This window comes from Centroberyx gerrardi, chromosome 10 (genome assembly GCF_048128805.1).
Source record: "Centroberyx gerrardi isolate f3 chromosome 10, fCenGer3.hap1.cur.20231027, whole genome shotgun sequence".
Classification (NCBI taxonomy): domain Eukaryota; kingdom Metazoa; phylum Chordata; class Actinopteri; order Beryciformes; family Berycidae; genus Centroberyx; species Centroberyx gerrardi.
The window spans coordinates 11,072,312-11,097,236 of NC_136006.1; the positions used below are offsets into that span (position 1 = coordinate 11,072,312).

The following is a 24,925-nucleotide window of genomic DNA, read 5'->3' on the forward strand; positions in this document are numbered from 1 at the left end:
ACAAATAGTAGCATCTTTGCACACTCCTAACACACACACACACACACACACACACACACACACACACTCTCTCTCTCTCAAGCAAACAAATCCATCTCAACAACCCCGCTAGCAGTACGTAGGCCTCCCATCAAACTCTGGTAAGATGAAACATTCCTCTCTTAAAACACGACCAGCATCTCAGAAACTGTCTTGGCAAGCGGCGTGACTAATTATAACACATCCTATGAACGTGATAACTAGATGTTGTACTTCCTCCCAAAAAAAGGACAAGATCATTTTATTGGAGGAAATACAATGTTCTGTTAACACATTCATGAGATGTGTTAGAATTAGTTAAATGACTTGCCAAGAGCGACAGCAACACTTTCTGTGTGTGTGTGTGTGTGTTTGTGCATGTTGGAGCGAGACAGAGAGTTTATATAGACTATATAGAACTCCTTCCATGTCCTATGCTGTGAAGTCGACTCTCACACAGAAGCCATTGCGACGGCATCAGCTGGGGGTCAGCGCTATGTGCGTGTGTGTGTGTGTGTGTGTTTCCATTTCAGTGAGTCATTCGCTCAAGGATCAAAAGTAGGATGAGTGTCAGCCAGAATGAATGACTGATGTGACGGGGCGATGAAGAGGAGGACAAAGAGGTGGAGGGGGGGGATGATGAGGAAGGCTGAGACAGATTTGGGTGCATATTAACCAGGGTGACTAAGTTCTGCAAAGGGGGAGGTGAGAGGAACAGAAGTAATATCACCTTCCGCAGTCACTTCTGCACTTAAATGTGCACGTGTGTCGGAGCGTTTGTTTGTGTGTGTGTGTGTGTGTGTGACAACGGGAGAGGGAGCCAACACTAGAGGCTGGGCTAACGTGTGTGTGTGTGTGTGTGTGTGTCTGTCTGTCCCCGTCCGTCCATTCCACAGTATAGGCTAAACTGGGCTCATTCTCCCCCAGCCAAAACAGCTTTCTCCCACTCTGCACAAATTAGCAGCAGCCCACGCTCTACTCACACATAACTGTCAGAGCACAGACGCTGCAGGGAGTGAGGAGGAGGGAGGGAAGGTGAGAGAAGTGAGGAGGAAGGAGGAGGAGGAGGAGGAGGAGGAGGAGGAGGGGGGATTAGGAGAAGAGAGGAGGAGGGAAGGATGGGAGATGAGAGGGAGTGCGATTGATGGAGAGGAGGAAGAGAGAGAGAGAGAGAGAGGAGGAATGGAGACCAACAGTGGTTTCAATAGGACCCCTGTCATCATGGGCCTGGGTGCGCGCGGTCGGTATTCGTCAACATACGTGACTAGTGGCTTTTTAAGCTTCGAGGCTTTGTAAGCGCGTTCATTTTCTGTCTGCAAAGCGCTGATATTAAGGCTTAGCGGAATGAGAAGTCGAGGCGAGCAAATACAGTAAGAGAGAGAGAGAGAGAGAGAGAGAAAGAGAGATGGAGGGCTGTTCATACAGGAAGTGGCAGACCTGTTGACCAGCCGCTGTCTTCTGAATGAACAGCTTGTCTTTATTTAGTGCCCTCAATTATCTATGAGCACTTAAGAACCTGACAGGGAGATTGGAGGCAGGGGGGAAGGGGGTAGAAGAGACGGGGAGAGAGAGAGAGAGAGAGAGAGAGGAAGAAAAACATGGGAACAGCAATTTGAGGAGAAGAGGACATGGATAAGTAGAAAAAGAGTGATGAGAGAGGCACGTTATGCAAATATAAGCAGATTCATTACCATTTCAAAACTCTGGAAGGGAAATCAGGAAAGTGGAGAGGAACATATTCTGCCTCTCTTTCTCTCTCTCTCTCTCTCTCTCACACACACACTTCATCACCCTCACTCTTTTCCTCTCTCTCTCTCTCTCTCGCTTTTACACTCAACTCCTATCTTCTCTCCCTCTTTTCTCAGTGTGTGATTTCTATTTCTATGCTCATTTGGCCTCTGATTTTTACATGCTCTCTCCGTCTCCATCTCTCTCTCCCTCTCTCTCTCCTCCTGCTCTCCCTCTACACTTCCTCTCTCCCTCTCTCTGATTGCACTGAACATGTCTGGCCCAGCTCTAATATGGTAGCTCTAACATGCTGCCAGGGAGCCAATTCTGCTGCCTAGTCTGCTTTCTAAAATTAACTCCCAATTCACAAATAATAAACCCAAGTAATGATAAAGGCTCCAATTATCAAAAGTTCTCCGATAGAGAATTATAGTTTAGTTTCCCTTGTCAGAAGAGGCTGAGATTTTATGTTGTAGTTGTGTCAAGTGAGGTCAATCAGTCAGTCGAGTTTATTAGTCTTCTCTGCTGTTTAGTCTCAAATTGGTGCAAACTGCCAATTGCAACAGTCCAGAAGGCATGTTAAGGGGTTTCCACACTCAGAAGAATGTAGAAAATTATTTTAAGCTAAGTGATAAAATATTTATTAATAATGCATAATAATTAATAATAGTTTTGATCATATTTATTTTATTGTTTTTCCTGACAAAGACATTAGGGTTGAAACATTGTACTATATTGAATGAATTAAAGTATTTAGAAAGGAGCTTAAATCCAGTGTGTGGATAATCTATATATAGATTATGTAATCTAAAATATTTAGCCCTAAACTTTGACCTCAACTGCAATTTTTTCTTAACACTAATCAGATAAGACTTTATTCATTAGTCATTAGTCATTCATTCATTCATTCATTTATTCATTTATTTCAAGTGTGAAAGTCAAACTGAAATGTAAAATCATAAAAACGATTGAAATATACTTGACTATTTCTCCCTTAGTGAGCTCTAGCATGCATTTAAAAAGGAAGAAAATCAAGTTGATTTGCTTTGATTTGTGATATCTCACACATGGCTGTTGATATGGGAGTTTAGCACTGGGAAAACTCTGATACCGCTGCCCTGTTAAGTCCCCAAGGCAACATGCCAGCTGGAGGTTATCCTCAAGTTTTGATATTATGAAGTGTTATTTAGACTTAAGAGCGCAATGTGTGTGTATATATATTTGTTTGTTTGTTGTTTCTGAGGATTGTAGATGTAATGGATGAAAAGGAGAGAGAGACAGTGGGAAAGAGACAGGGTTAGGGAGGGAAAGGGGGAGAAAAAGAGGGAGAGTGAGAGATGGAGAAGTGTGTTCCAGAGGACACGGTCTGCAGGTCACCTTGACCCTGGGAAGAGAGCTGTCTGCTGGCCAGGCCCCTGCTGCCTCCCTCCCTTCTCACTGGAACACAGTGTTGCGTATGTGTGTGTGTGTGTGTGAGACTGGATGCTTGACATGAACTTTGTAAATATTTGCATGTGTGCATGCTCTTCCCATGTTGATTTAAAGGAACACACCAGGTTTTTGGGAGATTGGCAGGTAGATTTTTTTCGCTCCAGTGCTCCATGGTAACTCTCTGACATAAACTGTGTTGCGTGAAAGTAGGTGACTAGCGTTATCGAAGGTGACTAAACAGTGAATGTTTTTTTGTCTGTTTGTACACAGTCTGCCATCCCCACCATCATGTTCACTTCCTATGGAAACAAAACAAGTCATGCTCAAAGTCTCGTAGGGAAGAGAGACCTGCCAACAGGGAGAATAGTCCCTGGTTCAAAACAATAAGTTATTTTTGTATCATATTTTGAGTAAATGTTACACAAAACTGCCAGACTTGACCGCATATCATTTTAACTTTCTTAACCACTTAACTTTTGAGCTTCTACAAGTTCTCATTCGCTCACTTAAGAGATAAAGCTAGTTATCTACTGATACTCAACATAGTGAATGCTAAAGTGTTAGCATGCAGCACTGAAGCGAATGATGCACTGGGGACACATGGATGATTTTGGTGTTCTCATCACTTAATGGGTAAGTCTCTAAAAAACTTAGTATATTCCTTTAACGTCTATATCCATCATCATCTCAAAGTCACCCTCTATCTGATTCTAGCGCTACACTACACCACAGCAGTGACAGTCACTTTGCCACGACTGACCACTTTTTTTTTTCCCAATGGGAGACCACCTGCCTGGTATTCACGTGCTGGCCGAGGAGCCCGTGCCACCCTCGGGCCCTGGTGCCAGTTTCCCAGATGGCCCCCACAGCTCCCACCCTGCCCCCACCCTGACGCCACTCCCCGCCCTGGCATGGATGCTTCTGCCTGGTGCCAGTTTAGAGTAGGCAAGAGCTGGCGGGCAGCTGCTTCTTTTCTGCTCATCCTCCATAGGGCTCATGCGCACAGACACACACACACACACACACACACACACACACGCAAAGTCCAAATGGCTCTCTTGAACTTTTGATGAACTGAAGGACAGTCTCTCGCTCCTCGCTTCCTCGCTTCCTCGCTTCCTCTCTCCTCTCCTCCCATCCGCCTTATTTGTCTCTCACACTTTACAGTTTTGTTTATACGCATCGGAGCAAAATGGACCCGTATTTGGAGTCAAAATGGAAGCCCAAAGCTAATGAGTTAGCCATTAGCAAGTCCACAACTCTAAATGCCGTACTGAACCAATATAGCTAATATGGTGTACTACATTAAACTTTAAACTGAAAGAGGAGAACTGAGATTGGATCATGAAGAGAGAGAGGTGGGAGCTGTAAAAGGGATAAAATACTGTGTACCAGTACCTAATTATATCAGTCCTCACAGTCGTAGCCTGAGGTTTTGGCCTTCATGTCAGCCAAGTTCAAGGCAGACAGGCAGACACACACACACACACACGCACACACGCACACACACACGCACACACGCTCACACTTAAACAGATTCAAGTCTGCTGAAGTACGGTAGAGTGCTCAGAGCCAGACTTGTTTTTGTCTTCCAGCAGAGCAGGCAATGCCCTAACCTACTTTGTCTGCATCATTGCCATTATCCTGACAGCTATAGCAGGTTGGACTGGCAGTGTGTGTTTGCTTGTGTGTGCTTTTTTGTGTGTATGTGTATGGAGTGAGAAAGAAGAAGACCATTTTTACCATGTTACCAGGTTATGAATTTTGTATAGGGCCTGGTATGTGTTTTGCCATGCTGGCTGGCTGGCGGGGCTGTCCATGACCTAGACGTCTGGAGAGGGAGATGGTGTGTGTGTGTGTGTGTGTGTGTGTGTGTGTGTGTGTGTGTGAGAGAGAGAGAGAGAAAGAGAGAGAAAAAGAGAGAAACTTTATGCACAAAGTCATCATTAGTCTGAGTGTGTCTTTGTGTGTCCAACTAGTGCAACAGCAACTAGCTGGCATATTTCAGTTTTCTTGACCATGACTCAGTGGATATAAATCTGGGATCTCACTTTCCTATCCAATCAGTGCTGTGGCACATCAACAGGTGAAGCCATCAACACGCAGTCTCCTGAGCAAGAGAACTTTCCTGGTGCAACGTCATTTAAAGTTTGTGACTCCTGTGCTCAGAAAAAATATTGTTCTAGCTTCAAATGCATGGGATACCACAGATCTAGATGCTGTAGCTTCTGTAATGCTTACAGTTAGATATCTGAAGTTTAAAGCAGTGTGTCTGTATGTGTGTGTGTGTGTGTGGGTGTGTGAACCTCTGCATCCCTAGTGTGCATGTGACTTAACAGTGTGTCTGTGTATATATATACGTGCAGATGTAAAGATAGACAGATGGATATTATATGTACGTTTGACTCCAGCCACCCTCTACCCAGTTTTTCCTACAAACCCACTTGTTAATGCAGAAGTGTGTTTTGTAAAAGCTTTTAAAAGCCATAGCAGGGCCATATGGATCCAGGAGAGGCTTCTGGAAGCCATCTATTATGGATGACCACTCCAGGGTCCAGACCTTTGCATTGAGCTCACTAAGGGTTTGCCTGCTTCTGGCCAACAACACCACCGTGACCAAAGGCTAGCCTCCTCTAGTCCGGGAAGAGGAGTTCATTACAGCCGAGCCCACAGCCTAATGGCTAGAGCACGGCCTTCACTGTTAGATTATATTTTACCGCAAACTCATTTATCAGAAGAAAAAGAACACGGTTTCTCTTTGCAACCTTCCATACTATTTTTCTATGTGGGGTGAACTTGCGAGAAGTCCCTAAGAAGAGAATTGGGCAAACTGCCAGTCATCAAAACCAGACTATGTATGTTGAGTAAATCCACGCTACCCAGGAAGATATGGAGAATGTTCTTTTTCCTTAGATTTTTTTTTCCCTTTGTTTCTGAATATGAATCCCCTAAACTCTCTCTCCTTTCTCTACTGTAATGCCTTTATACCTGTACCCATCTCTGCTTTTGATACTGCTCTCCCTCTATGTCTGTAACCCTCTCTGCTTTCTGTACTGTGGTCCCTCTGCGTCTGTTTATATGCCTAGGAAATATTGATAAGGCCCATTTTAGACAGGTAGCTACCTCTGCTTGCACTCTGTCCATAAAGACAGTTTGTGGGTCTAGCTTTAGTGCATTGGGGCATGGCTGTGACCCGAGTGATTCTCAGTGCACAGGGAGCAGTGCAGTAAGCTCACATCTCCCATGAGCTCAGTTCAGCATCGCCGACAGCTAATGGCTCTCTGTCTGCTGCAAGCCTGGAGCAGACTCACGAGGCATTACCATTGAGACGGAGGGAGAGGGTGTAAAATATGAATGAACGGAGCGCCCCAATGCAGCCGAGAGCGCGGAGCATTTCTTTTTTCTTACCTCCTCTGGTTTTTAACAAGGTGTTTTTGAAGCGTTGATGTTTTGAGGTCTTGTTCAGAACCGGTAGGAGTTGATTGTTGTTTTTGGTATCTTTGTAGAGCTTGTTAGTGCTGGATCAGATGTGCCTGACATACACCCAGGATTGGAAGCCTCAGGCAAACTTGATTTGAGGATGGCCTGTGAACACTTTGTGTGTGTTTGTGTGTGTGTGCACGTCCCTAGAGTAGAATTTGACACAAAATGATGTTATTTTTAACCAGGTATAAAACCTACGTAGACATCAAATGAAAGGAGTATGCAATCAACTGCTTGCATGTGTATACATGTGTGCACGTTGGCCTCTGTTATGTTTGCATGCATAAGCAAGAGGTGGAAAGACGACACTAGCACTTGGACCAATGTTTGTTTTGGTGGCGGTATTAGTGTGTGTGTGTGTGTGTGTGTGTGTGTGTGTGCATCGGCATCTTTTATGTGTGTGACACCTTGTGCCGCGACATGAGAAGAAATGGCGATTCACGGTGCCAGTTAGGTGCTGCTGCTCGTAAACAAACAAGTCAACAGCCCAGCGGTGCAGCAACTTTGTTTTCAAGACCAAATAGAATTCATTGGAATCCAACCAAAACTATGTGTGTGTGGGTGTGTGTGGGTGTATGTGGGTGTGTGTGTGTGTGTGCGTGTGGGTGTGTGTGCGTGTGGGTGTGACTGACAAGTTCATTGCCACCGACACTGATTCCCATCACTTTCCCAGCCCTGTCTGTAAAAGATGACTCACAATACACAGTGAACACAAAAATTAATTGCTTCACACACTGTCTCATTTTAAATGTAGCTTAAGTGTGATATGAGATTTATCTTGGAGTAAACTGAAGCAGACTCTCAGTGCTCTGGCCTGGGTCTCTTAATGCGCGCTTCAGCTTAAAGGGGAGCACTACTTATTTTAAAGAGACACCCGTTAATTGAGTAGAGTATTTTGCTGTCTGTCATTGGAACAGCTTTTACCTGATGATATCACTTGCCCCTCTACATGTGAGGAGGACAATTATAAGGATATTGTAAGACATAAGAAGCTATTGAAAGGTATCAAAAAGCTTCAAAATGTTAGATTATTATAATGGGTTATTACAATTTTCCATTAGCCTAACGTTTTCTTATTGAGAAAGTCAGTTGAGCATGGCTCATTATAAACTCTTCACTCTATTGCATAAAGATCTGCGCTTTCAGTTGACAAAGAAAGGTATCGGAAAAGTATAATTTTAGACACGTTATCGAATTTAAAGTTTCAGATCTGGTGTCTGTATTTCAACATTTCCAGCTATACCAGCCAGGGGGGGAGACACGGAGAGAGTGATATAAAGGGTAATGAGAAACAGAGATAAAGGGGGGTTGCAGAGAGAGTGAGAGTGTATTATAAATAACCCAAATCAATAATAAATGACACCGTATCTCACATATTTGGAGACGGGCTGGAGTTCTCAGGGGAAATGGATGAAAAAAGCAACCACCCCCACCCCACCCCATGCACACACACACACACCACCATGTTCCTCCTCTTCCTCCTCTCCCACCATCCCGCTGTCACAGCAGAGAAGAGGAGAAAAGAAGGGGATAAGAAGGAACGACAACGAGAGTTGCTGTCTTTTTTTTTCTTTTTTTTCCTCCTGAGCAGAGACCGGCTCTTGGTTACGGGGTGGATGCATGCTCGTGTGTGTGTGTGTGCGTTTGTATGTGTGTGTGTGTGTTACGACTCACGAGGCGGACGCCGTCCATTACTTATTCATCAGTCCCGTCTGCCTGGCTGCCACGCTGTATACCTCAGCATGCCTTGCAATCATTACGCCACATGCATTATTTAACACACACACTCACATGCGCGCGTGCGCGCACACACGCTCACTCTGATGCAGATAGCTACACAAGCTATTTATCTGGGATATGCACACTTATCGCCTTGTCTGTCTCACACACACACACACACACACACACACGCACATGCACATGCACGCTGATGCAAATAGCTACACAAGCGCTCTCTCTCAGATATACACACGTATCGCCTTGTGTCTTGCGCACATGCACACACACCAACATATATACAGCTCTGCACACACACCCTTTCATACATATGAGTCATTTTCCCTCCTTCACCCCTTCATGCTGATGCACACACACACACACACATGCACACATACATACACACACACTTCCTTGCCTCATGCACTAAAATGCCTCATGCAAACTGTCATTATTTTAGTCTTGCTGAAGTAAAATCAAGATTTATTTATTTTCCACATCTAAGAGCATAGCCTAGGGGAGACAGGTCATGGGAGATAAATTATTTCCTCTTTATTCTATTATCTCTCTCTCACTTCCCTGTCATAATAGACTGTCGGTCATATTTTCCCAGAGAATAGCTTCCTGGGGTGTTGTCTAGGTGGGAGTGGCTTTTCATTGGACAACAATGATGACATCTCACACTCTGCATGCTGCTGCCTTGCGCGTTGGCAATGACACATGCCATTCGGTGGACACTTTTATCCACAAACACTTTACAGTACCGTGAGTGCATACATTTTTAGCATCAGTGGCCACAGTGGGAATTGAACCTCTAACCCCTCTGCACTGTTAGTGTCATGTCTACCCATTGATCTACACAGGACCACAAGGTCAGGGCAATGCACCCACGTAGGAGGTGACTTGGATGGAGAAAGACAAATTGGACTTCCAGCAACCCCCAAAAAAACTCCCCAAATTACACCAGAAGCTCATTGGCTCTTGGAAAGGAGACCGGCAGCTGATTGGCTGTGCTGTGAGTCAGAAGGACCCAGAGTTCACTGGCCTGATTAACACTAAAACAAGTATGTTATATGGCTGAACTGATCAGAGACAACTGTGGTTGCATCAAAGCATTTAAAGTAATGTTCACTCATTTTCAATACAAATCCTTCAAACAGGTGAGGTGCTCTTGCTCAGAGGCAATTCGACAGTATTGGGCGCTGTCGGTCAGGGCCGATTCTCTCTGTTCTAAAAAAGAGAACGTGTGTTTGTTTGTGTGTGTGAGTGTGTGTGTGTGTGTGTGTGTGTGTGTATGCTGTTGTGGTCTGGGCTCAGTAGCAGCTATTAGCCATTATCAGTGTCATGGCTGCATGAAGCTTAGCTAAGCCTTTGACGTCAACAGTGTACAGCACACTGATAACACAGACCTTATCACAGCCAGGTGTGTGGGTGTGTTGTCTGAACAAACAAAACGACTTACTGGACTCTACGTTGAACTTCAAAAATAGCACCCGCAAATACACACACACACACACACAGGAGATGTGTACAGACAGTATCTCTCTGGATCAATCGCTGGATCCCGATTCCCTTATTTTAGCCTGGTACAAGTCACCCTCCCATCTCTCCATGCGGGCAGAAATGTGAGCATGTGTTCTAGTGAAGAAAGATGGCCTTCATTTGACATCTAATTATCAGGGCAAATTCCACATTGTATGCAGGGATCTCTCTCTCTCTCTCTCTCTCTCTCTCTCTCTCTCTCTCTCTCTCTCTCTCTCTCTCTCTCTCTCTCTCACTCTCTCACTCTCTCACTCTCTCACTCTCTCACTCTCTCTCTCTCTCTGTCACTCTCTTTCGCTCACTCTCTAATAGCTTCCGTACTGTTGTATTGATAAGTTTAGTCTATTGATCAGTGTCATGGAGAAGTAAATGCAGCATCGATCTGTAGCGGCCAGTTGTTTCAATGCTGGTCTGAAGACACACACCCTCGCTTTTGTATTACTATTCTTTTGAGGGCTTTCCATTGACTACATTTATTCCCCAATGGCTAACCCTAAGCCTTAATAATAAAGTAGCCTCTCGTGTAAGTGAGGACTCGCCAAAATGTGCTCACTTTCACTCACACACACACACACACACACACACACACACACACTGGGTGGGGTAAAAACAACTTCATCCCGTCCGTACTGCCAATCACAGTCCCGCCCTGCATGTTTCTCTTCATTCCCATTGGCTAACTATCAACCCGCCCACTGATATGACAGCCAGCCGTCTGTCAGGTGTCGCCCCCAGGGGAGCAGTTGTCATCAGCGGACTCTGATGCCACTCGATAGGCTCATCCTTCAACCGGCCTAATCGCTCCTCTTTTATCATTCAATAAAAACCTCATCTCTCCTCCTCGGTTCCCCGATGCACTTTCAGGCCTCCATCTCTCTCTCTCTCTCTCTCTCTCTCTCTCTCTCTCTCTCTCTCTCTCTCTCTCTCGTCCCTCCATTTTTCTCTCCTGACTCGAACACACTTACTCAAACTGTTGATCACGCCAATTATTGTCCAGCTCTAATTGGTGTCTACTGTGTTTGGAGTAGACAGAGACAGAAGTGTGAAAAGACAGAGGTGCTTTTTTTTTGTGTGTGTGTGTGTGTGCATGTATGAGTGTTAAATGGCAATAAGTGTGTTCCAGTTGCAAGGCCAAGTAGCATCCATTATCATTAAGCCAACAGCCCACTTTACACCAACTGTCTGTCCTGCTGGGCTGCTTGTGAATAGCAGGAGTTTCAAGTAGTGGAAAGACAGGAGTGTGTGCGTGTGTGTGTGCGTGTGTGTGTGTGAGAGAGAGAGAGAGAGAGACAGAGAGAGTGTGAGAGAGGTCACAACACAGGGTACAAGCACAATACAGCACTAGCCCACAGCCAAGCACATGAACAAACGTGAGTAACTACAACATTCAGCTCCATTCAGTCCCAAAAAAAAACGGCTATAGTGTAGTGGAGAAGCATAGTGTTTACTCGATCATAGGAGAATATGGTTGCAATCAGTCCCTCTCTCCCCCTCTGCTTGTGTTTTAGTTAGGAGGGAAACGGGAGAGGGAGAGAGACTCCCATAAAATGCTCAACATGCCTGAGACTGCCCTCTGATGTCACTGAGAGGGAGCGAGAGCGAGCGAGGGAGAGAGAGAGAGAGTGGGAGGGGACCAAAGGAACAGAGGGAGGGAGAGAGAGAGAGAGAGAGAGAGAGAGGCAGCCGGAGGGCAGAGCAGAGCACTGCCGTCATTGACAGAGAGAGAAACGGAGGGAGAAGCACTAGAGAGAGAAACAGAGAGAGAGAAAGAGTGATCCGTTCAGACTACGAAAACCCGGCTGGTCTGCTGTATTTTGCCCTGCAGTGGACTTTATTGCTCTCTTCAGAGTCGCACATTTAGCCACAAACACACACACACACACACACACTCACTCTCTCTCTCACATACTGTACACACACACACACACACACACACACACACAATACCCGGACGGCGCAACTGATGGGTAAGCGCTCTCGCTGTTGTACGCAGTGTACCGACTCTCTGTTTGTGTTTTTTATGTGTGATGGTGCATGTGGATGTGTTGTTTGAAATTCCTTAGTCAGTTACATTTTGCTGTTAATTGTAATTAAATGTGTGTTTTTGTGTATGGGTGGTGTGTGTGTTAAGGGATGAGTTTGGGTGTTCATTTGGTGTACATGTGTGTGTTCAGTTGCGGTGTATGTGTGTCTGTGTTCAGTTGGTGTGTGTATGTTCATTTAGCCTGCATGTGTGTTTACGTACATTCATTTGCTGTAGGGATATATATCAGTTAGCGAGTACGTGTGTTCAGTTAGAGTGTATCTGTGTGTGTGTGTGTATGTGTTCAGTTGGTGTGTGTGTGTGTGTGTGTGTGTGTGTGGTGTGGGGGCTGAGTAGTGACAGTGTTTATTGAATGGTACTGATGTATGGAGTCTCACGCTCAGCACCACTCACTGCAGCCTTCAACTGAATGGAGCAGATGGCAGTGACTGCAATTGTCCCTCCCGCCTGCCTGTCGGGGGTGTGTGTGTGTGTGTGTGTGTGTGTGTGTGTGTGTGTGTGAGAGAGAGAGAGAGAGGTGTGCATGAATGTGTCTGTCAGAGTTTCTGTTTAGACACGCATGTTTCAGTGAAGGGTTTCATTCCAAAATGCAACCTATCAGTTTTGCAGAACACATTAATCACATGATGACAAACAAATACAAATTACTCCATTTTCTAAATGTCTCATTTTTGCAGAAAAAGTACAAAAGACGGCTTAAAAATGAAGTTTAACTTTCATGCCAACAATAATTTTGTAGGAGAAAGTGTTTTATTTCCAGCTCTCAGAAAGCTCATTTTAGAGTAAAATTCTTCTGACAACTGTGCATGTCTCCGCACATGGATTTGTTTTCCATGCTCGATTACATATATCGATACCTTTAATCGTTATCTGTACTTTTAATCACTGAAAGATGATAGGAGGGTTTTCTGCTTGTGTGTTTTGTTGATTTGTGGCCAGTTTGCATGCAGTGTCCCCATGTGGCTCTACTCATCTGTCTTGGTGTGACTGTGTGTGTGTGTGCCCCATGTGTTGAGAGATGAGCTTAAAAATCACGTTGAAGAAATGAGAGGAAAATGGGTAAAAGAGAGCAAGTTGGAAAAGGCGTGGTGAAGTGAAGGCACTGGGAGGTTGAAGCATGAGGCCCATATCTGTATACAAGCCTGAGAAAGTGTTTTCTCTTTAATGTATTCTGGTGCTTGCCATCGACTGTCTTTACTCAGTGGAGTCTGTCTGTATGGGAACATTGAATGGCCATCCTCAGAGACCGAGAGAAGGAGAAAGAGAGGGAGAAAACGAAGAGGTGGTGACATGCAAGAAACAAGGAAACTGCCTCGCTCCACTGACACGCAATGTGACATCCATCAACACGTACGCACATACTGTACTTATACTCACACCCATCCCAGACTCATTCAAGTGCCGAAGCGCTTCAGAGCTGAGTGCACACACGGGCCATGTGCCGGACCAATGGGCTATCCTCATTGGTCCCCCTCAGCCTCCAGCCCCACCCCTCCTCCCCTTTCCGACCAACCGCTGGCCTCATTCCCACCAGTCGCCATGGCGTTCCCTGCCCTCCCATGGGAGCACCTGTGTCTGCGGGGCTCACTGGCTGAGTAATATTATGTCAGTGATTACACTCACTGTTAATCTGCAAGCCGTATGCTGCTGTCACATACGCGTGTGTGTAGCGTTGTATTTATCATGCGCGGTGTGTTGATCTCTGCTCATTATGTTTGAATTGGATTTGATTGCGTGTGCTCAGTTTCATGTAAATGTGTGTATGCGTACACGTTTGTGCGGGTGTGTGTGCGTCTGTGGGGCAAGGAGCTCCCTTGGGGAATCCTGCTCTATAAATAACTCTGTGTGTGATCCATGATCTTAGCCTGATAGCGGGAGGGAGAGAGGGGGGGGGGGGGGGATGAGAGGGGGAGGGAGAGAGTGATAGATGGTGGGAGAGAGGGAGGGCAGGAGGCTGAGGCCGACATTTCACTGTCCGTGTTTGTGTTGGTTTTTGATGGGGTCAGCCAGATTTCACATCGTTGTGACTGTCGTAGGAAAACCTCGCAACTCCATGGGATTTTCGCATTTTTTACCCAAAGTAAACGCAATTTCCCCTCTGGGATCAACAAAGTTCATCTAACTTCCGAGCTGTACGGCTTCTGTGGGTCTTTCGCTGCTGAGTAAGTTTCAAGAACCTATGAAACCCATTGCAGAATTTTATAAATAACTGATTGTCAATCTTAAAACAAGGTGGTTTCCATGTAACAGTGGTGAAGTATGTTTTTATTAAGAAGGGTTTTTGCAGTTGTGTAGTTTGTCGATCCGTGCAATGGTTGCAACAGTGTGGTGTCCTTACTGTATTTTTTGATGATTGATATATTTGTTGATATACAATTGATACAACCATAATTAAACATAATACTTAAATATTATAGGCCTTTTAAACAGTTTCTACTTAAAGGAAATCTGTACAAGAGCAGAGTATTTCCTAAAAGTATGATCAAGGTTATTTTGTTTTTCACAATTTACACGGTAAGGTGTTTTTCTACAATACATGCACATATGTATTGGGTGAGAAGTCACTGCGTACGGGTTGAGTGCTTTGCTTAGTGACACTTTGGCGATATAAATGTTGACCTGTATTCTGACTGCTAGGCCATGCTTGTGATGGGAATGCTTGCGTTATGGGGTCCGGTGCTGCATGTGTGGGTGAGCCAGCTTGTGTAACCACCTGTCCCCATGTTGGCCCAACACCGTAACCTCATGCCACACTCGCTGAGCGCCATCCTTGTAAGCCGGGTTAATTGCCTGACAGGTACCCGCTCCCTGCTGGGTGCTATATGTTGCCCTGCGTGTGTGCTGCCATTCACGAGGCTTTGTTTGCTGTAAACATGCCTTGTCTAATCATCAACTTTGGTTCTATAGCCTCTGGAGGGGATTGTTTACATAGCGAAGCAGAGAGCTGTTGTTGACTCATGTTTTTACCATGGTACGGCTGCCACAGCACCGCGGTCCTCAAGAGCCAAGTTCATGCCATTTGGTTGACTGTGAACTGTCAGTCAGGCAGTCAGGCGAGACACTTCACTCCTCTTTTGACTTGGGTGCTGTCAGACTTTGTCACAGTGGTAAAATCATTTTCTACAAATCATTTCTGTTCTCTGTTCGGTGGTGTCTAATTGATAAAAAGAAGTGAAAATTGTATTATTGAGAAAATGTATGTTTTTGTGTCTGCCTCCCTAGCTTCTGATTGGTTAACAACCTCTAATTGGCCACCAAGTCCTCAGCTGTGCATGTGAATAGTTCATGGACACTGCGGAGAAGGATTCTCCAATAGACGTGGATCTGTCTAACGAGCATACTGAAAAGTCTTAGCAACGTAAATCTTTTGCTCACCTTAATTTGTTTAGGTGTCAACACTGCAGCCCATACCTCAACCACACAGACTTTTTTCCTCTGTAAATATCGCTGTATGTCTAAACAACCTCCGTGTGTAGCTTTGTTTTGCTAACATCCAAATCTCCAGGCAGCTAGCGCTCTCACTGGTATGTTAATGTGGTAGCCAGCGTGGTTAGCCTCTGAGTGGCTGGGTCTGAGCAGTGATTACACCGCCTCTCTCTCTCTGTCGCTGGCTCTCTCCTAGCCTCTCAGCCTCTCAGCCTCTCAGGATGAGTGGCTTTAATTGGGTATTTATTCTGCCAAGCCTCAGCCTTGCAGCCAGCCATTGATCATTGGGCTCTGTGTAATTGCCCAGCCATGTTAATGCCATAAAACATACACACAGAGACATATAGACATACATCTGCGTACACACTGCGGTTGCACAGTAGTGTCGCACTAGTGCTGAGAAACGGTACAGGAGTTTTTTTATTCCCGGTGTTTTATGTTGTAGCGTTTCACACCACATTTATCATGATCAGCTTCCCTGAAATTCCAACTTACCAACATAAAGCCTTGTAAAACTTATTTATCTGTTTTGTTTATTAAAGGGCCAATAAGTAAGAGTTTTACTGCACCATAGCACAACGTGACAATAATGTATTTGCGGACTTTTTGATAGGGTTGTTGATTAATACCAATGACTTAACGATTACTTTGCCAGATTTCTGGCTTTCGAAACTCACTTTTGATCCCATACAAAATCTCTGGAATTTCAAGACAGCGGCAGCCTTTGCAGGCTTCACCCGCACTGCAGATACCTACAGTGAAGCTACGGCGACGGGCAATAAATTTGCCTTTACTCCACACACATTTTCATCTGCTCAACTGGCATCGCAACTTATTTTATTCTCAAACCAAAAAAGCAAATAATAAAGCAGTGTTATTATTACAGCATTTTGCATTGTGATATATTACCGTGATATATTAGCTCTTGCTTTGGATCACTGCTCTAATTAGCTAGCTTACGTCTCCACTGTGGAAATGTGTCTTTATTGTTTGTGTCAAAACAGGCCACCGTAACTCAAGCAGACAGAAGGGGTGGGGGCAGTGCAGAGACCTGTAGATGTTGTTGCAATTCATACCAGTCATCAATAGATGTCCATAGAAGTCATGGATTACTTTATGCCCCTTTATGGTTGCATTTTACCAAAACAATCATGCTCCAGATGACTTAAAGTAATCATATGGCCTTTCGAGGACGACCAAGCGCAAGGACGTTGTGTGACAGCGAAATATGTCCTATGGGTAAACTTTTTTTTTGTAGTTTTTGGGGGGTGGGAGTCCCTTTTGTCAGGCGCCGTGAGAACAAACAGCCCTCTGTGGCAGGTCCGCCTAGTGAGGCACTTGGGCTAACGTCACGGCCACGCCAACAGCTCCCACACATCAATGGTGAGGGGTCGAGAGAGCGCAGCGCTGACTCCGGGGGCCAGCCAGAGTCCTAGTTAGAGGAAATGGGGGCGGCAGCGCTTTGCGTCAAAAGCCTGGGGGCCCTTATTCAGATGGCAGAGATGCCATACTATTTCCAGCACCCTATGGGAAAATACACAGTAGAAAAGGCGTTAATTGAGGAGGTGCTCCATGCGTGTTTGGCAGCATGGCACAACAATGGCTGGAGCCGGGGGAGTTCTGAAAGGGCCCAATGTGTGGAGCGGCACTCCGTTTGACCTCCACTGACCCGTTTGGCTGCCCAACAAAAGGTTTTGTTTATTTGACCTCGATGTTTATTGTTTGTTTGGTGTGTGTGGAAACACTTGACAGGCGTGTGTGTGTGAGTGTATGTGTGTAAACAGAACATGAGAGGTGGTGGGGTGAGAGTTTACCATGGGGCATTGTGAAAGTGTTTGTTTGGATAATGCGGATGATTGGTACAGGCAGTTCATGGGCAGAATGATCAACAGTGGCATCTTCTAATGCGTCCCATTTCTTACAGGTCAGAGGTTCAGGAATCATTTTAGCAACAAGATGCACATGTGTACACACACAGCTAACCCTCATCCTCATCAATACGTGCCTAACCTTGACCCTTGACTTGACAAAGGTCCAGGTTGGATCGAAACATTGTGAGTTCCTGTCAAAATAACCTTTGGTTTAAATAACCCTAAGCCTAACCTCTATTCTTATGGCTTTTTAACATGAGGACCGACCAAAAAGTAATTGTTCCTAATGTCCAGAACTCAGACTAGTCCTCACAAGTATAGTAATACAAGTGCACACGCATACACAAACGCACACCACACACACACACCACTGAAGCACCAGCCTGTCTGGCCCGGCCACACCCTTTTATCTCCCTGCCGTCCCATAGGGCGGTGTCGAGTTACCTCCCGCACTGAAACCCTGCCCAGTACCAGAGATCCCATTGGCTATCTCAGCAAGTCACTACAACTCCATCACCTCCTCATTGGTCACTGGGGATGCCAGGACATCTGTGATAGGTCAGAGATGCACTCCTCTGGTTTCGGGGCTATTGATAACTGGCAACAGGCTTGGCACGGTGCCAGGTGGCTCTCTTCAGAGGAGATATTGATCAGAGAGGAAGACCCATTGATACACAGCAGGTTTGGATCTTGCTGTGAGTTCAGACATCAAGCGTCTTGTTGAGTTGTTCCCAAAAAATGCTTTGTTTGTTTTTCTTTCCTAACCCATAGTAACTCAAACTAGAGGGCTGCTTTAACTTAGATTGCCCGGTTTACCTTAATATAAATTCAACTTTCACAGCCCTCAATACACATGTAAAACAACAATACACATGTAAAATGACACATACTGTCAATTATTGTATCAATTGCTCAGTCAGTCAGTTTGAGGTTGAAAAAATGTCTACAATGAATTAAAACTTAAAAGCAGTAGCAGGATGCCGTATTCCAATTAGTGATTGTGGCTTTAAAGTTGATAGAGATTTTGTTCCTGTTTTCCTTGCTGTGTAGTAGGATTATACTTCTGTTTGTGTATAAGCAGCTGTGTTGTTTGGTTGTTTTTGAGAAATAATCTGATTGCACTAATACTCTGGTTTTAGCATGTTGACTGTGTTTATGTAGGGACATTGTTTTATGTCTTCTTCCCGTGTTTGCACTTAGTATTAGTGTTCCAACAGCACTACAGACATGCAATCCTTCACTGGAAAACATCATAAATGTCTCAGATAGAAGGAAACACATAAGGAATCACCATGGTTAGTTATACTTTAGATGTTGCACAATACTGTTCATTTTGTGTCATAAATTTTACAGTTTATGAATCCGTCAGAATGACTTGTAGTGAGTGAGCAGGTAGGAGTTCAGTGTCTTGCTCACAAACACCTTGACTCATTTGTGGGGATCGAACCTGTGACCTTTACGTTATAGGACGGTAACTCTAATCTTGTGTGTGTGTGTGTGTGTGTGTGTGTGTGTGTACATGCAGTGTCCCCGTGGGTTGTGACAGTTGCATGATGTATAGGTTATGGCTGAACTGTGTGTCTCTACCCTCTCAGATGTGTGATGGCAGAGAGAATCAATTTCCATCAGCATCAGACACAGAACTGCTACAGCTTTGCTTTCTCTGCAGAACACACACACACACACACACACACACACACACATACTGTGAGCATTGGACATACAGTAAGCAAAATGAAGTCTCAATGCTCACTATACTATACTATCAAACTCTATCTGACGTCTCCACATAACTGCCTACACACACACACACACACACACACACACAGGCACACACACAGGCACACACACTGGAAGTAAAGTAAGAGCTGTGCGTGTCAGCAAATCCCTGCTGCTAAAGTCGTGTTGCAGGGGGATTGTTTTTGCTCTGTTGCCATGTTGCACATGTACCCGTGTGTGTGTGTGTGTGTGTGTGTGTGTGTACACATGCGCACAAACATGTACAGTATATGTGACTAGCTTCCCATACAGTTTACTCACACTACAGTACAGACAGTTCTCTCTGCACTGCTCTATTCCTCTAAGTCCTGCCAGCCACTGGCTTTACTTACAGACACAGGAAGGATTCTCATTTTACATTTTAGGCGTTTAGCTAATGCTATTATCCAGTGTGTACAACAGTTGAATAAGCTTAAATCTCTAGTTTGCCAATGTAAGAAGCAACCAATACTGTGTGTAATGCTGGGTGCAATGGTCAAGGCCACAGCGCCCAGACAAACTGATGTAACAAGTATTCATGTGTCTTATTTGGATCAGAGAGCACAGGGTTATTTTTGGTTGCGATTAATGCAGATGACAACATTTGGATTGTTAATAAATGAGTACATTTTCACCCTCAGCAGATATTTGCCATATCGAGGAGAAAGGTTAATGCGTTTTCTTTCAGTCTCCCTAAAGTATTTTTTTCTGTAATGTCTCCCCTAGGAGACTGCGGGCTTTTAGCCAGGTTGAGGCTCTCCAAATCACCATTGTAGTATTCCGTTTTTTTCCCTGTCAAGTCGAACTCAGCGACCCTCAGAGGCAAATCTGTTGTTGGGGTCAAAAGTATGTTTCACTGCACAGACAAGCACACACTCGCACACTTGCACTAGCACCGAGGGCATAGAGGCTCCTTTTGGGGCTTGGATCTATGTGATCCTGGCCTGGGGAATTAGTCTCACTGTGGGAAGCACACACTGCTCGTCTTCCCTTTTTTATTTTGTAAAGTTTTGTTTTATTTAAAGATTGGGTATTCCTCTCCCGTTTGTATTTATTGAGACAGTTAATGCTGGAAGAGGGAGACACAGGAGAGAAAGTTCTGTGGGATTCAATTGTAGGTGAGAAGGATTACATGTGGCTTCAGAGGCAGGACTCTCTATCACACTGTTTCTGGACATGAGTCTTTAAACATGAATAATGGATTCACATCCACACACACACAAACATGGCCAGTGACAATCACAGCCTCATTCATGTGTTACCCACGCATTGAGCCGATTCCTCATGAAACAGCCGTCCACGCACGCATGGTTGTTCGCACAAACACACTTTTTCAACACCCACCGACTGCATTTCAAAGGTCTTGTGTCAGAAACCTCATTGTGCAAAGTATTCCTGTGTAAAGCTGAAGTTTGTGTGCGTTTGAGGAGATGAGCACTGTGTGTGTGTGGGTGTGTTTGTGTGTATGTGGTGTTGAGTCGTAGGTGTACTTGAAACTGTGGATAAAGTTGCACTCATATGTTTGTACGTCTATTGTAACTGCTTCCTCTTTGAAATCAATATTGTAGGTGTATGATTTCCCACAACCGTTTAAGTTGAGAAAGCTCCATTGTGAATTCTGGATTATTGCACTTAACACCAATGAGCATAAATGTGCACAGTTTGACATGGCTACTATTACTGATTTTATTTTTAACTGAAACAAAAAGTTGAAGCCCCTAACCAAACTCCTCCCTTCCCTTCCTCTCCTCTCCTCTCCCACTCTTTTTCTCTCCTCCTCCTCCTCCTCCTCCAGTGGACGTGAGCACGGCGGCGCTGCCCACGCAGGTGCCCCCCACCGCCACAGCCATCCTCCCCATGGACCTGCGCGTAGTGGACCACCCTCACCACCACCACCCCCACCAGCAGCCCCAGCACCACCACCACCAGCAGCAGACCCCCTTCGGCCTGGTTCCCCCGGCCCACCCTACGGCCCCCTCCTCCGCCGCCTCCCCCACCTCCTCCGAGCCGGGCCATGGCGCTGGGCAGATCCCGGGTGAGTGGCGACGCTCTCGGTTCGCCGTTCGATTAGACCCTGCTGGGTTTACGCCGCAGTATTGTCGCCGTATCAGAAATGAAGCTGAGATTTAAAGCCTCTTGCAGTGACTTTGCCCTGATTCAAAATTCTCTGCTTGCTTGAGTCTTGTCTTGTCTTCCGGTTGAGGTCTGGACTCCCTACGCCCCCCTTTGCTGCCCCAGTCACTCCTACTTGGCTTTGTAAACCAATTATTTCTAACACTCGACACTTTGAGTGGCAATGAAACTCTTGCAATCTCCTGCAGGCCACCACCAGGAGCAGCAGCTGCAGCAGGAGTTGCTGGCTCTCAAACACAAGCAGCAGCTCCAGAGACAGCTACTGATCGCCGAGTTCCAGAGGCAGCATGAGCAGCTGTCCCGACAACATGAAGCCCAGCTCCAGGAACACGTCAAGGTGGGGTGGAGGTGGAGGTGGGATTGGGGCGTATTGGGATGTTTGGGTATCTCTTCTCTTTTTTTTTCTGTATGTTCTGTTCCTCTTCTCGTCTTGTGTCTTCTTGTCTCTCTTCTCTTCTGTCCTCCATGTCTCCTTGTTGATCTTGTTTGACAGCGTGTATGTGTTTGGGTATGTGTGTGTGTGTGTGTGTGTGTGGGGTGGGGTTGATGGGGTTTTCCTTCCTTGGATACAGCCAGCAGCTAGGACTGTGCTCAGCAGAAATGCACTTTGGGAAGGACAGGAGGGAGCATGCCATGTGCATGTGTACACTTAAATGATGTGTGTATGGCGGTGTAATTGGAGCTGGTGGCAGTATTATGCTGCTTCCCCATCTCCATGGGAACCTCGGCCCTGGGAAACACTGTGTGTGTGTGTGTGTGTGTGTGTGTGTGTGTGTGTGTGTGTGTGTGAGTGAGTGAAATGTGTATGCAACTCACCCTGCTAAAAAGCCTCACTGGTGTTGCCACGACCACATAGTCAGCCAATAAGCAAGCGGCAGTCGAGGCTAAAAATAACTCTAGTGTGTATTCTCCAATCAGAGTGGCTGCTTGGTCTCCGGGCTCGCATGGCACTCCTGATTGGACTCCTGGTCGGTGATGTCACATGTCTTATAGGATGGCTAACTTCCTGATCATTGATAATTTACAGCAAGCCATGTCAAATCCCCTTTCTGCACAGCATGTCGCCCCCTGATGAAGCAATGTCACTCCACTTCTGCTGTTGTTTATGTTTAGATTCATTTGATTTTAGACATTTTTTCACTCTCAAAATAATTGAGTGAGCAGTTGATACAAGACCTGACAATAAAGGACAGCTAAACATTAGTTTTACTTTCATTTTCAGGCCACATACAGTAAGTTGGTTACGTTTGTAAATTGAAGTCAAACAGGTCTGTATTATTCTGAGTTATGATAACGGTAACAGTCTTCAAAAATCTCCAGTGTGGATTGGGAATTGAACAGATACTCAGTGTTCCTTGACCAAGCAGTACTACATTTAATGCTTTTACCCGCACATCACTTCTCTCAGTAAGAAAACGAACAAAAGGAAATGTGGAGACAGAGGGATTTGAAGTGGGAAGCTGTCCCCGGCAGCTTTGTAACTTGATAACGAAAGGGAGTGAGAGATAAAGTGGATAGTAACCATAATCTCTCTCCCCTCCTCTTTCCATCCCACCCTCATCCTCCATCTCTTCTCCCATCCTTTGTCCTGCCCTTCTTGTTTATCCATCCGTCTGTCTGTGGAGCACATGTTTGACCTCCTTGCCTGTCCTTCTTTGTTTCTCTCCCTACACTTCATTCCCCTTCCCTCCCCCCAACCCTCCACCCTCTCCTCTTCCTTCCTTTACCATCCTTCTCTCTCTCTCTCTCTCCCCCAGCACCAACAGGACTTGCTGGCACTGAAGCACCAACAGGAGCTCTTGGAGCACCAGAGGAAGATGGAGCGCCACCGCCATGAACAAGAAATGGAGAAGCAGCAGCGGGAACACAAACTCCTGCAGCTCAAGAACAAGGAGAGGGGACAGGAGAGTAAGTGGCAGCGAATAATAATAATAATAATAATAGTAATATTGATGCTTCAAAGAAAATGACCAACCCTTCATCAGTAGAGGAATGCCCTATGCAGCTGTGATCAACAAAAAAATATTAATACAGTTCGTTATTGTGTTAGTTATTGTGATACACAATTTTGTTGATAAAAGGCAAAAAGTAATTAAAATCTTTTACGAAATGAGATCTGAAACAAATTAGGGGATATTATTTCACAATTGCAGAGTTTTAGTGTACTTCATATCACCATACACTTCCATGCGATGAACCTCAATTTGATTATTCAACATGGGATTTTGCATATGTTAGAAGATATTGGTATATATTGATATCCCTAGATATAGTATTCCTGCAGAATAATGGACAGGATAAGTTACTAATTCTGGGCCTTGCGTTGACTGTTAGAGATCTATTAGCTGGTGCAACAACCAAAAGAAAGGAATGCTGGGTTATACGCCAACATTGAATACAATTGTTAATAATTGTAATTAGAATTAGTAATTAGAATCAGTCAGAATCACTTTAGTTTTTTTGCCAAATCCAGTAAATACACTGGAAAATGTCTAGCATTGGGGCAGAGACATCAAATATACACTATATACACATGCAGTACATACTGTCACACTTGATATACAGTACGGACTACAGGAACTCACACAGTAGAAGGAGACAACATAAGACGTGCTATGGGCAGCAGACTTTGCATATCACACTACATATTCAACTGTCTTTTTTACACTATGGCTGCAAGGGCAGATGGAGGTGTAGTGAGTGGCCACAAGTGCATTAGTCCAATGTACCAAGAGGAAGGTATACTGAATAAAATGAGAATGCATGAAATCAGTTCTATGCGTCGGTGGGCTTGCATGCCTGTGGCTGAATAGAGTTGTGTATAAAAAAGAACAGCAGGTCTCGTACTGGGTCTTGCTTGACCTAGGGTACACTCGCTCTCCATCTCCTGAATGCCGCCCAGCCTCTGCTGTAACGCTGCTGTGACACCGGGCCATAATATCACAGCAGGTGTCAGAGAGACTGGGCCCTTTCAGAGCCTGTCACAGCAGCTGTCCTCCTGGCCCAGCAGTCAGGACAGTCTGACCTCGCACATTTACCACAGGGAACGTCAGGCTGAGCCAATCTAGGCAAGGCGAGAAGACAGTAAAAAGAGCCCAATTTGATCTCACTTATAGATTCTCTTCAGGTAGCGGTTATCCTTGCATCACAAACAAAATGAAAGCAATGCAACAAAAGGGGGCAATTTACGCTCACTTTTAGCATTTATTCTTGTTTTCTTTGAACACTTATCATTAGGAGTAGAGGTGCACCGCTAGATAGTATCAGGATTGGTGCCAATCCAGGTGCTCACACTTGGATTGACAAATGAAACTATCCTCATATTGATACTTTAATGAGTGTTGGTGCAATAAAATAGTTTTCTGGCAGGAGGAAACATGTCTGCAGTGTGGCAATTCTTTGAGGTTAGTGAAACAAACTGCCAGCTGTGCCGAGCTAAGGTGTCTCTCTGGCAGAGGTGAGAGCAGAGAACAGGCAAAGCAGCTGAAACAAGCCAGTCGGAGATAAATGGCTAAAATAATACTGGAAGTGAGGAGCTGCCATTTGTGAAAAAGAACTTTCTGCCCTCATTCAAGAAGCTACAGTATATCCTCTAGCCTGTTATGTAGCCTTTTTTATCATTATAATTTTCCTTTATTGGATTGAGTATGTTTATACAATGGCCAGTGCCTAATTTGATTAACTGAATAAAAAAAGGCAATTGCTGCCCTTGTCCCAGTAATTATTTTATAATAGGCCAATACCAGGCAGCGTGAAAGAGTAGTACTTGGATCAG

General features: G+C 45.0%; 2 protein-coding genes across 4 annotated transcripts in view; one reads left to right on the forward strand and one right to left on the reverse strand.

The window, feature by feature from the left end:
- The window catches only part of traf3ip1 (TNF receptor-associated factor 3 interacting protein 1), a 328,730-nt gene that overhangs the window by 139,939 nt on the left and 163,866 nt on the right, over positions 1-24,925 (reverse strand). The gene's annotated exons all lie outside the window — the stretch shown is intronic.
- Positions 1-24,925, forward strand: part of hdac4 (histone deacetylase 4) — an 89,416-nt gene that overhangs the window by 3,179 nt on the left and 61,312 nt on the right. For 2 of the 3 annotated variants that reach the window (XM_071897808.2, XM_078285955.1), the window contains exons 1-4: positions 11,654-11,885; positions 20,813-21,052; positions 21,339-21,487; positions 22,908-23,058. In XM_071897808.2, the coding sequence (XP_071753909.2) occupies positions 11,882-11,885; positions 20,813-21,052; positions 21,339-21,487; positions 22,908-23,058 (544 nt within the window). In that variant the 5' untranslated portion in view covers positions 11,654-11,881. Of the gene's footprint in view, positions 1-11,653; positions 11,886-20,812; positions 21,053-21,338; positions 21,488-22,907; positions 23,059-24,925 lie in introns of those variants that run through there. The other variant, XM_078285954.1, reaches the window with a different exon arrangement.